A 12,745-nucleotide genomic window follows, 5' to 3' on the forward strand; every position below is an offset into this window, starting at 1 on the left:
GAAGACTGTCTCTTAAAAAGTTTTTTGGAATTTTGTTGAGATTGGCAGAAAAATGTATCTGACAATATTTTCTTAAACTTTCACATTAAGTGTTTGCCTGTCATTTCTTTTCCAGTATGATAGCAATATTACAAAATATAGTAAGTTAGTGGGATAACATTTAAATACCTGTTATTTTAATTGCTATTTAAAATTTTATTTTTGAAGTACAGTACTTTATTTAAGACTCCATTCATTTTGTTTGTATATAGAGTAATATAAACATATTTATACTGGGGTGTCGGTTTATGTGTGGCTTATTAAACCAATTTCATTCCTTATGCTAATGCCACAAGAAACCAAATGATACTGACCTGTAATCATGAGATTTTTTATAATCCTGTTTATGGCTGAAGTTGCAATTTTTGAACCATAGCATTTCTGTAGCAATCTCAGTAAAGTTGAAGTTAATATGAAATTAAAATTTTGACATTATATTAATTTTTCTAAACTGACATCTATCTTTATAACTTCTGAAAGAAGTATTATTACATTATTGGAGTTCATTCTTTTTACATAGATGAAATATGAAAATTTTGTTATTTTTAACTCAAAGGTAAAGTAAAATATAAAGAAAATAATTTGGAAGACTTTCTAGGTTTTTGATAGTGGCAGATTTTTGAGACTTAAGTTTAAACTTTTCAATATTGGAAATTCAAACTATGTATCTGCATATCTGATCTCTTCCTCCTATGAAAATATTTGGTATTAGGTCCAATAATTTGTGTAAAATTTTATTATGATACTCAGAGAAAGTGTATAGCAGCATACTAAATTTTCTTAATATTAAATATAATTTATATTTAATTGTACAGACTAAATCATTAAATATATTTGTAAACTGAACTTGATCTTAAGTAATTCTTAACAAACAATACATATTTGTTCTCCATGTTTTTGCAAAGAAGGAATTTACACAGTAAATTTAACCTGGAAGAGACAAAAGAAGTCAGCTTTTATGCTTTGTATCTTATTTACATGTTAACAACATCTAGTTCAGCACTGTTCAATGGAAATTTTTGTGGTAATGGAAAGTTTCTATATCTGGCTCTCCAGGATGGTAGCCACTAGCTACTTGTGGCTAATTGAAGACTTGAAATTGGTTGTGCTCATGAGGGAATGAATTTTAATTAACAATTGAAATATTCTCATTATATAGTGGCTACCATATTGAACAGCAGGGAACGTTATTTGCTATATAGTCAGCTATTTCAGTCTCTCCTTCACTTTTGGTGTTAACTAACCGTTGCTTTTGGTAAAACCTTAAGGAATATTAATACTTTGACATTATATTATACTGGACTAGCAATATATGGTTGTTTTATTTGCTAATATTGTATACCTTTAAAGCCAGTAATTTGATTGGAGAGAATGAGATTTATTTCCTTTAATTTGCACTTCCTTGATTATTAAAAATTTTTGATAAAAATGAATAGATTTTTATATTTACTCTTTAAATTTTCTATTCTTTTGTTGCATTCCTTTCTCTTTGCCTGAACATTTCTGTTTATGCATTCCAATACTACTTTCGGTAGTTAAAAAAAGCAGATGCATAGCTCTCGCTGTGTACATAGTGACAACACTTACTTTTTCCTTTGAATATTAAAAAAGAGAGCTGCAATGATGACACTAAGTAAAAAGGGTGCAGTCAGGGACATTGCTGATGGTTAAGTGGGATGTTGTCTGATCATGGGTGGTTTCTCAGAGAACTCAGTGAATCTAATGTGCCCATCAATCTTATGTGTGTAGGTTAGGCATCTCAAGTAGGAACTTTGTTATCAATTGTGTTTGCCTGCTCTTTAAACAGATTTCTTAATAATTTAATCTACTGTATTATTATAATTAGCCTTTTAAAGAGATTATGAACTCATACATTTTCATTTTTTCCCCACTAAAGATTGTATTTGAAGGGACTCTTTTGATCCAGAGAAGTTATATTGGTCTGGATCAGCTCTGGGTCTATGCCTGTGCAGAGGCCCCTTCCAGAAAGCTTTGCTTGGCGGGTGAATTCACTAGTGGCCAGTGCATTGCCCAGGGATCAGTCCATGGCTCTTGGCAGGGCTGTTCTGATAAGAGTGATGAAGACCCAGTGACTTGCTGTAAGTGAATCAATAGTTGACTCATTAGCACGCTCAATTTCATGACTATAGTTGGATTTAAAATACTGGATGGTGTAAGTGGGATAAATAGTAGTGGAAAAAATACAGTAAAATGGTTTACAAAAAATAAAATAAAATACTAATCTTTGCTTTAAGCAAGGTAGAGCTAATATGAAATAAGATGAATGCATATTCTCATTCCAAAGCTAACAGTACTGTTCTTTTATTTAAAAAAAGATTTTTAAATTTATTTGTAGACAAAGGGGAAGGGAGAGGGAAAGAGAGGGAGAGAAACATCAATGTGTGTTTGCCTCTTGTGCACCCCCTACTAGGGCCTGGGGTCACAACCCAGGCATGTGCCCTGACTGGGAATCGAACTGGTGACCCTTTGATCTGTGTTTAAATCAAAACAGTGGAAAATAATGTCAGGGCAGAATTCATTTACTTGTAGAACTCGTTAGAGCACTTAAAATGCTAATATAAGTTTGACACTTCAAAGGAAAAGTTAGGATAATACTCAAGTGAAAGAAGCTTAAACCAAAAATCTGATGCAATGCATTTAATTTTTATTATGATACTGTCTCTAGATAGCTTTTGTATTGTTTTTAAATTATTGAGTACTAAAATACTTCCAGAAGGCCAAGGGAAACATATGAGGGGGAACCCCACATCCCCAGAATTTATTTATTAAAAATTAATAAAAAATACAATGTATTTATTAAAAATATTAAGAAAATATTCTTACATGTTTAAAAGTAAGTCACCTTTAAAGTACTCTCCATCCGATGCAATACAGCCCTCAAGACTTTTTTCCACTGCTCAAAACAGCTTTTGAACTTGTCCGTTTGGATGCCTTTTAGTGCTTCTGCCGTTTTTTGTTTTACTTCTTCCACATCCGCAAAATGTTTCCCTTCGAGGGCTTTTTTCATCTAGGGAAACAAACAAAAAAAGTTACTCTGAGCAAGATCTGATGAATAGGGAGGGTGGGGCACAGGAGTCATGCTATTTTTTGTCAAAAACTGTTGAACACCCAGTGAGGTGTGGGAGGTGGTGCTTGTAAAAAAACCCCATCATGAAATGGGCAAACACTTTGAGTCTTCAAAAAACAAATGCACTGAAGCCAAATGCAGCCTCTCACAACAACGCAAGCTGGTACGCTGCTCCAGATGGGTTACTAGAGCACTCCCCTAGTGGGGGAAGCCTATTCTATAAAGGGCTTTCCCTCCAGAAGATAATTCCAGTGTTTTGGGTGTCTCCCCTCATGTGTGTGTTTAGTGGAGAAAAGATTCGTGTGGTTTCTTAATAAATATTAACAAAATGTTTATATAATATTATACTAAAATCTAATATCTGCTTATTGAATGGAATGTTCCCCATCATTCCCATACATACTTTTTTTTCCTATGTAATAGAGAACTAGTTTACTTCTGACCTGGAGAATTCATAAATATTTTAACTTTTCTGATCCAGAAGAATTTCTTAGCTGCCATGATGAAATTATTTTCCTTCTGCCAATATGCTTCAGTAGTTAAATATGCAAGAGAAAGCTTTGTCATGAAGTAAAAATATTACTATAGTGAGGAACTCTGAAATTTCACTAAAATTGTGAACAATGTCACATCTTATGCTCTGATTAGAGGTGGTGAAGTATGTTTTATAATCACAGAAATTTAAATAAATGCAACCAAATAATCAAAATCACTTTATAATGAATACATTTTGTTTATAATATGAATTAAAGATTTTGAGATTTTATAAATATTCAGTATTTAACATAAAAGGTATCAAAAGACATTTATTTGTTTCCAGAATGTTTTGCCCTTCTGGTTTTCTTCAGATATTTATAACTTTACTACAAACTTTTTGAATTATGTATGGGAAATATTAATGAAATACCTTCAACTTTGGTGACTGAAATTTGACTTATATTTTATATTGCAGTTAAATTCTAGAATATTACCTTTAGAAAAATTCCTTTGAAATGAACTCAAATAAATGCCATTGGTAAAGACAACTGAAAAACTCACCACAATTCTAACAGAAGTGATTATACCATTTTGCTTGTACATATATCTATGGTGATGGATTTAAAAGTTAGTTTTCTTTTTTCAAAGGAGAGTGGTGTTTAGTGTTCTGTGAAAAGTGCAATAATTGGCATTTTAACTGATAAAAATCCATGTAATGAAAGAAATGGTTTGAACTTTTTCAATCCTAAAGTCAAATTTTAACATACATACAACCCCTATTTTTTTCAAAGATTTTATTTATCTATTTTTACACAGAGGGGAAGGGTGGGAGAAACAGAGGGAGAAAATATCAATGTGTGGTTGCCTCTCCCATTCCCCCTACTGGGGACCTGGCTTGTAACCCAGGCATGTGCACTGACTGGGAATCGAACTGGCGACCCTTGGGTTTGCAGGCCAGCATTCAATCCATTGAGCCACACCAGCCAGGGCTATATGACTCAAATTTATTATGTCTTGAAATCTTTACATCTTTGCAGTTGAGTGACACAGCACAATTGTGAAGAGTCTGTCAAAGGGTTTGCCAATGTGTGGGTCCCATTGTACTTTCCTTTTTCTCACTCATTGGTCTTATGGCCATTTTACACCATTACCTGTTTGGGGACTAGAGGATTGATAATAGGTTACTCCAGTGACTACCTGCAATAAATAAGATTGCTATTTGCACAGACTTTCTTCTTTTGTATATCAAGATATAATTTATTTCCCCATTAGAGCAATATTGAATTTATTGCTCAAACAGGGGCACGTGAGAGGAAAAAGGAGAGGTATTCATTGTTATGCTAGGACAACAGGTATCACCTGGGGCAATCCTGTGCCGAAGCAGATGTGTTATCCCCCTACCCATGAAGACTGTCTGTGCCAGGGAAATGTGTTTCTTAGGAATTGGGGGTACCCTTGTGGGGACATGGAAGGATTTCTTGACCAAGTTCATAACCAAGAATTTGGAACTTGTAAGCACATTTAAGAGGTGAAGTATGTATTTTGAATTTTTCATATTTCTGCACCCCACCAACTGATTAGGAGACCTGGGAGGTTGCTTAGTAGGTGGCAAAGTTCATAGATAACCAAGGAAATAGACCAGAGGATGTTCCAGATGCCCAGGGGACGGTCACAGCTAAGCCCTAAGTGCTTAAGACTATGTAAAAAACCGGAAGAGACTCTCCTTCGAGGAGTAAGTTTTCATCAATAGCAGTATCCTATAAACTCCTGTAGCCTGAGCTGAGAAAAGAAAAACATCCAGAAGCAATAGAGATTTCCATTTAGTTATATGGGTAAATGGCATTTCCTTGTAATATTGATTCACCATTAAGTAATGTGCACCATTTCTCATTATTATACTGTAGTTAATTCACTTGTTTTCATTTGGGGGGAATCCATTTGAGGGAGAAAATAATATTTGCTTGTAAAGAAAAAATATTTTACGTTATACATCCATATTACGATCATCTAAACCAGCATAGCTCTGAAGTCTAAACACTTGATTTACCTGTAGAGAAAATTCAGTGGCGTTGTTATTTGCAGAGTGCACTTCAGTGTTTTAAAGTTGACTTGTCGTGATAAAATATCTGGTCCTGAAAGCAGGCATTCCTCTTTATAAAAATTTCAAAATCATTTTATTAAGATACAGTAAGCTTATTCAATACACTGGTCAAATGGTCATATTATTTAATATGGAAAATAATGCCTGGGAGCAAGCATATGGTAATGGAGTCTTTTTAATAAAGAGGCAGAGTGCCTCGTTTAGGGAGGTTTCAAAGTATAAGCTTTGTCATCAGACAGCTCAAAGCCTGGGTGTTCCATTTACTAAAAATTATAATAGGCAAGTTGCTTACTGCTGAAGTTCCATTTTTCTTTTTGGGGAGTAATTGCAGTTACTGTGTAGTGCATTTGAAAGACTAATAATATGTGCAAAATGCCTGGCACATACTCCGAGCTTAGGGCTAACGTGTCTATTGTTACTGTTATTAAAATAATAGCATTATGGTCTTAGGGAGCTTGTGAAAACTAGGTGTTTCCTGACCAAGAATAATTTTGTTCTCCCTTCCACTGTTACAAAAATTGCACTGTATGAAGAGAAATAAATATGTGGAAATATTTTAAAATTAATTGTGTTAATTTATGCCCCAATTTATGAATCTTATTTTATGAAATGAGTATGTGAAAACTAATTACTCAAAAACACAAATTAGCTCGTTAGAATTTCTAGTTTCTACTGACTTTCTCTAGCAGTAGTTCTTTTGTGATAAATGTAGGAATTTAAGGTATTTTCAAAGTTTTTAGTTTCATATTAAGAGGGAAAAATAGCAGAGTTAGGAATATGTAGTTTGCAATTCCAAAATGATTAGCATTTTGTTTTAGAAACTGTTAAAATAGCATAATAGAATACCAAGGTGCTGACTGAACCTCTTAGGTGTCCAGAATTAATTTGAATTCCGTCCTTTAAAATGGATATTTTTAGACTACCATCTCAGCAAGTGAATCTTGTTCATCTTGGCAGGTGAAGGAGTTACTCCCTGACAAGCTGTGGTTTCACCTTGCATCACTAAGAATAGTGGAGCTGGGCAACCAGGATGGCAGGAATGCGGCAGACTCGTAGATAGAAGATGGTAGAAGGGTGATGCCTCGCACAGCACGAGGGAAACTTTGTGAAATTGGAAACATAAAACTACCTTTATAATCAGAAAACATTCTTTACAAAGTAGAATGGTTATTCTGACCTTCTAAATCCATTAGCTAGTACAGGTCAACGTTTCACTGCGTGCTCCAACTTCATTTCTCCTCAACTGTTTTCTTTTCCATGTATAACAGCAAATCATCTCCTGTGTGACTTTGAGTCTGGTTTCTGTGGCTGGGAGCCATGTCTCACAGCAGATTCGCACCGGAAATTTGGGAAAGGATTGACCAGTGGAGAGAACTATCTTTCTGAGGCTGATCACCCAGCAAACAGAAATCATGGTAGGACACCAAAAACCATTAGTTTCTTTCTTTCATGTTGCAGAATGATGATCCTGGGTATTTTCATTTCTATCTGTAGACTACGTACATGGAACTCTGGTTTGTCTTGTTGTAATCTCTCCTGATCAACTTAAAATTGGCAGTTTTATATAGAACCGACATTTTTGTTGTTGCATTTTCTGAAAGGTTAGAGTGAAAGTGTGAAGAGGGGGAAAAGTCTTCTGATAATTTTCTCTACTAACCAGGAATGATGGACAGGAGGCTTGCCTTCCTTCTAGAGAAATCCAAAAACCAAAAGAAAAATAGTTTAATCTTCTTTTGAGGAGCAAAGAGATTTAGCAATATCTATAAAACAGATCTACAAATACGTGAGTGCAATTTAATCAATCTTAAGGCTTCTTTGTAAGAAACAACCTTACTTTTTCCATCTATTATTTTAATTATATGTTTGTTTTAATATTTAGATTTTTTAATTTATTGATTTTAGAATGGGGGAGAGAGAGAAAAAGAGAGAAATATTCATTTGCTGTTTCAGTTATTGATAGCCACCATTACAATTTTTACATACCCCTTAAAGTAGAGCAACCATAACTACACATAGCATTCCAATAAAGATTTCTGAAAGTCCTATGAAGACAGAAGGGGTTTGCTCTATTGTTTTGTTTTGTTTTGTTTAGATGCCATTGCTCCGATACATTAGTATCATATTAAATACTAGAGTATTTAAAACAACACACAACTGTGTGTTTAAAACAACACACAACTGTACTCTAGATACTATTTAAGCTTATATATTCCCATTATTTTATTTGTTTCTCTTTTCAGACTTCCAAAGTATTCCAAAATTAACTGTGTTGACCCATAGTTTTAGTTATCACCATTGGAAATTGGGGCTGGTGGGGGAGGATGTTAGGGTTTAGGGGAGAGACTTTGACCAATCATCTGTTGTCTAAAACTGTAAAACCAGCTCATTGCTTGACAGTGGAATAAAGTCTTAATTTTTGCTTTTGTGTCAATGAGTTTTATTTTTCTTTAAGATTTTTTGACAGAGTGGATTAGATTTTAAGTTTAAGATAGAAAGGAAACTATTAATTATTAGAACTATATATTCATGTTATATTTTCTTCATGTAATATTTTGTTTTTTTTTTTTCTTTTCTCAAACCAGTTATTAAGTACATACCATATACTAGACCTAGGTGAGCACAGCTGGACTTCATGGTCCCTGCCTTGAGGGGTCACACTCTGGTGACTGAAGCTGATAAGGAAGGGTTTACAATGAGATGTAACAAATGCTTTATAGGGGATGGATGGTGGCTCAAGTGGTTTGTGATGCCATACTGAAGGAGAAGTGGCAGAACCAAGGAGAGATGGCAAGGAATATATTTTAGTTAGAGGAAATGTCTTGGAAGAGGTAGTTCTGTTTGAGAGATGTGCCTGTTTGGACAAGGAGTGTAGAAAAGAGGAAACAAGCAGAAGTAAGGGGACTACAGAGAGCACCTATGAATTTAAAGTTTATCTGGAGGATAATGGTGACTCAATTGGTCATATGTAAGTATGCAACCCATCAGATTTGTTCTAAAAGGTTATTCTTGCTGAGATGAGGGTAATGGAGAATATGAAAGACTGGGGTAAAAATAAATGGATTGGCGGAATATCAATGAGAGATGGTGTAGGCCTAAGCCAAGGCAGTGAGTGGTCCATAAAAGGGAGCTTCTCACACAGCGTGTGCGGAGGCCTTCCGTGGCCTCTGCCCCAGCGGGGTAGTGAGCACACCGGCTGCCCAGGGCATTCAGGGCATTCCTGCTGCACACGTTTGCTGACGCTTCTGTGCTTCAGGACTCTTAGCGGGGAAGTGGGGAAAATAAAGTGCCTTCCATGTAAAATGATTATAAGAATAAAATGAAATAATACATGTTAAGGTTTTGTTCATATACTAAGCCTCAGTAAACATCAGTAGATACTTGGTGTCCACTCTAACAGAAATACCGAACACCACCAGAGTAAGGACAATTAGGAAACACATTTATAATTCACCTTCCGACTCTTGCCATCTTATAATGACTTCTAAATTATGATTTATGCTAAAAAGATTGTGAAAGGGCCCCTTTGTTAAGTTTTAAAAGACCCACTTTTGTTTCCCTGTAATACAAACAATGAAGAAAGATAACAATAAACTGGTAAAACTGGGGGCAGCTGTTAGAATTCAGAATGTAAGGGACAAAGAAATTGCATTTCACTCACCAGTTAGTGGACATTTAGGTTGTTTCTAAATGTTTCTTGATTATGAATCTTCTATAAAATAAGCATATAGTTTTTTGTCTGCATATAAGTTTTTATTTGTGTTGAGTACTCTGTTGAATACCTATGTATAATTAGTTTTTTTCTCTGATTGGTGAGAAAAGCCTACTATTTCTGGCCATAGGTAGAACTTTGGGACGTGATGCAGCAGCCCCTTCAGGCTGTTCCCCTGCCCCGCCCCCATGTCAGGTAGTTCCCTCACACTGGTGCCTGGTCAGTACTCACCTGGAGATTTGCTGGGGGTAGGAGGGCTGTTCTGCAGATCTGTGGAGCTCTGTCTCCTTGTGACCTATCCCTTCCTGCCACTCTGTCTTATGAACTCTAGCCGCTTTGGTGTCCCCGAAGCACCAATTTCATCTTTACAACTTGAAGAGACCACCACACCTATCTGGTTTCCTGCTTCCTACATGGCAGGTGGAAACTCCACCTAGATGGTAAGTTGGGATAATTGTAGGGCTGAGCTCATTTGTTCCTGCTCTTTCAGCGATCATTATCCAGTGAGCCTCTGTCCCCATCATTCTTCAGTTGGAAATCATTATTGAAATATATGTTTTTCTGATTTTTTTGCTAGTTTAGGACAGGGGACTAAATCTGGTCCATGATGCTCAACCTTGCCTGGAAAGAGAAGAAGCCTGATTCATTTTGTCTGTCCATTTCTTTGTCTGTCACCATTTGCCCTATTGATTAACAGTACCATAACAATGTATTCAAAATTTATTCTTGTGCTCAGTTATTCACATAGGGTGGTTTTAAACTATGCAATAGTTAACTGGGGTTGAGACTTCTGTATTGTCACAAATATATATGAGCTTACATTTTTAATAAATATTGATATTTTACTTCCCCTACAAATTCTAATACTTAAATTTTTACTAGCAGAATAAGAGAGAATATATTTATTTGCCTAGCAAAAATAGGCATTATATTCTCTTAAAATTTTCCAGTTTATGAGTATGAAATGATTTCTTATGGGTGTAAACTGATTTCTTACATGAAAATTTATTTATATTTTTTTAAGTTTTAAAAAAAATTTTATTTATTTTTTAGAGAGAGGGGAAGGGAGGGAGAAAGAGAGGGAAAGAAACATCAATGTGTGAGAGAAACATCCATCAGAAGCCTCTCGCAAGCCCTCAACTGGCGACTTTGCCCATAACCCAGGCATGTGCCCTGACCACGACTTGAACTGATGACCCTTCAGTTCTCAGGCCGGCGCTCTATCCACTGAGCCACACCAGCCAGGGCTATTATTAGGTTTTTGGGGTTTTTTAAAGTATATTTTACTGATTATGCTATTCTAGTTGTCCCATTTTCTCCCCTTTATCCCCCTACACCCAGCAACCCCCCTGATCTTTTCAAATGTTTCCAACATTTCAATTTATTTATATCTTCTTTAGTTTCTCTAAAGAGTATTTCATAGCTTTCAATGTATAAGTTTTAAAAATCTTTCGGTAATGTTTTTCTAGGTTTTTGGTATTTTTATTTCTTTATTGCTAGTATTGTAGAAATTCAATTTTAACTATTGACCTTCTACCCAATGACCCCGCTAATTTTATTTATTATAGCTAACAGTATATGCTTTCTGTTTTCTAGGTTCACAATTACTTTGCCTGTAAATAACGACAATTTTATTTTCTGCTCTCTAAATCTTAAACTGTGTGTGTGTTTCCCTGAACTGGCTAGAACTTCTGGGAAAATGTTGAAGCCCTTGGGTCTGGGTTCACAGTTTATATTCTCTTTTCCTTTCAGCTTCACATATAAGTTTCAATATATCATTCATTTTTAAATGTTTGGTTAAAATTCTCTTAGGATTGCACTTAGCTTCCAAAAGAATTTAACAAATTTTTACTGACAATATTTTTGTATTATCATCTTTCCATCTAAAAGTGTTCTCTCTTTTTATTTATCAGAGGGTTTGTGGTCTTCTACTGGTTTTATGATATTCTTCTTTAAGTTCTATTTCTTGTTAAATTTATTTCTATGTAGTTTGCATTAATGTTATTCTCAAGAGGATATTTCTCATCATTTCTATATCTATATTTTATTGCTATGGTTAATAAAAGTAACTTAAAATATTTGTTTTTATTTATCTTACCAAATTTCTATATTAATACTTGTCATTATTCAGAAAATAGAATTCCTGGTAATTTGTACTTTTCCAGTTCTGTCATTGGCAAAACATAACTATCTCTATATATTATTTTCTTGACTTCTGTGTTCACAAGACTTATAAGATTAGTCTAAGATAATATTACCTAATTGATGGTAGAAATCTCTAGTTTCTCCTTGTAATTAAATTAGTTCTGTTGTTTGCCATTTAGGATGTGGTTCACTTTGGGTCTGGTCATTAGTCTTTATTGAATTGTTTTACTTTAATATTTTATTGTTTTGTTATTTGGAATGGCTGGTTTTTCACAGTGTTTTCAATATTTGTTGATTTAAATCTATGATTTTACCTTTTAATTTGTTGACCTATTTGACTATGTTGATAGAGCTGCTAAATTAAATGAAACCTGCATTTCGGGAAAGCTCTGATTGGTCAGGACATATAATTATTTGATAAAGATTTCAAATGTAATTGATCACATTTTTATATATACTTTTGTATCTCTGATCAGGAGTGGTGTTGCTTCATAGTGGTTTTTAAATTCTATTTTCTTCCTTTCTTAAAGATATCTGCATGTGTCATAACATGAGTCGGGGGCTCTCTTTATTTTTCTAAGACCCAAGATCCCTTGAGTAATATTGCAAATATTTGTCCTTTAAAAATTAAATAAAACTTGGTCATGGGGCTGTACATTTCTAGTAGATTTTTTAAAATCATGCTTCCAGTTACTTTGTGGTATAACCAATTTATTCAAACCCTTTTCATCTTTTAGACCTCGGTCTTTTAGTGTTTTTATACTAAAAGTTTAGTGTTTAGTGTTCCATTTTTGAAACTTCCTATACTGTTTTAAATGTCTGAAGACTAAGATCCTTGAATACTTGTTAATTTTTAGAATTTTGATTAGACTTTTGAAAATATTCACTGGAGTTTTACTTGAACCTGAGGATTTGAAATTTGGAATAAATTTTCAAAATTATGTTTTCCTACTCTATTCTTTTGTAGGCAAAATGTAGAGAATTTTATGAGCTTATACATACACTGTTTCCATTAGTTATAGGTTAGAATTTGGGAACAGTGGTCTTTCTCGTTCCCAGTGAGCTTTGAGATTTAAAAACCATATAAACTGGAGTCTATTTTTCCCACTCGGAGATGACACTGCTGACTTGCAACCTTGGTTATTTTGCTAACACGTGGAGGTAGCTATAAAATAATACATTTTAT

General features: G+C 34.4%; 1 protein-coding gene across 1 annotated transcript in view; it reads left to right on the forward strand.

Moving 5' to 3' along the window:
- The window catches only part of MALRD1 (MAM and LDL receptor class A domain containing 1), a 543,248-nt gene that overhangs the window by 60,721 nt on the left and 469,782 nt on the right, over window positions 1-12,745 (forward strand). Inside the window, 2 exon segments of the mRNA XM_071221350.1 lie at window positions 1,937-2,138; window positions 6,974-7,120. Coding sequence (XP_071077451.1) covers window positions 1,937-2,138; window positions 6,974-7,120 — 349 coding nt within the window.

The sequence above is a fragment of the Desmodus rotundus genome, chromosome 4, assembly GCF_022682495.2.
Source record: "Desmodus rotundus isolate HL8 chromosome 4, HLdesRot8A.1, whole genome shotgun sequence".
NCBI lineage: Eukaryota > Metazoa > Chordata > Mammalia > Chiroptera > Phyllostomidae > Desmodus > Desmodus rotundus.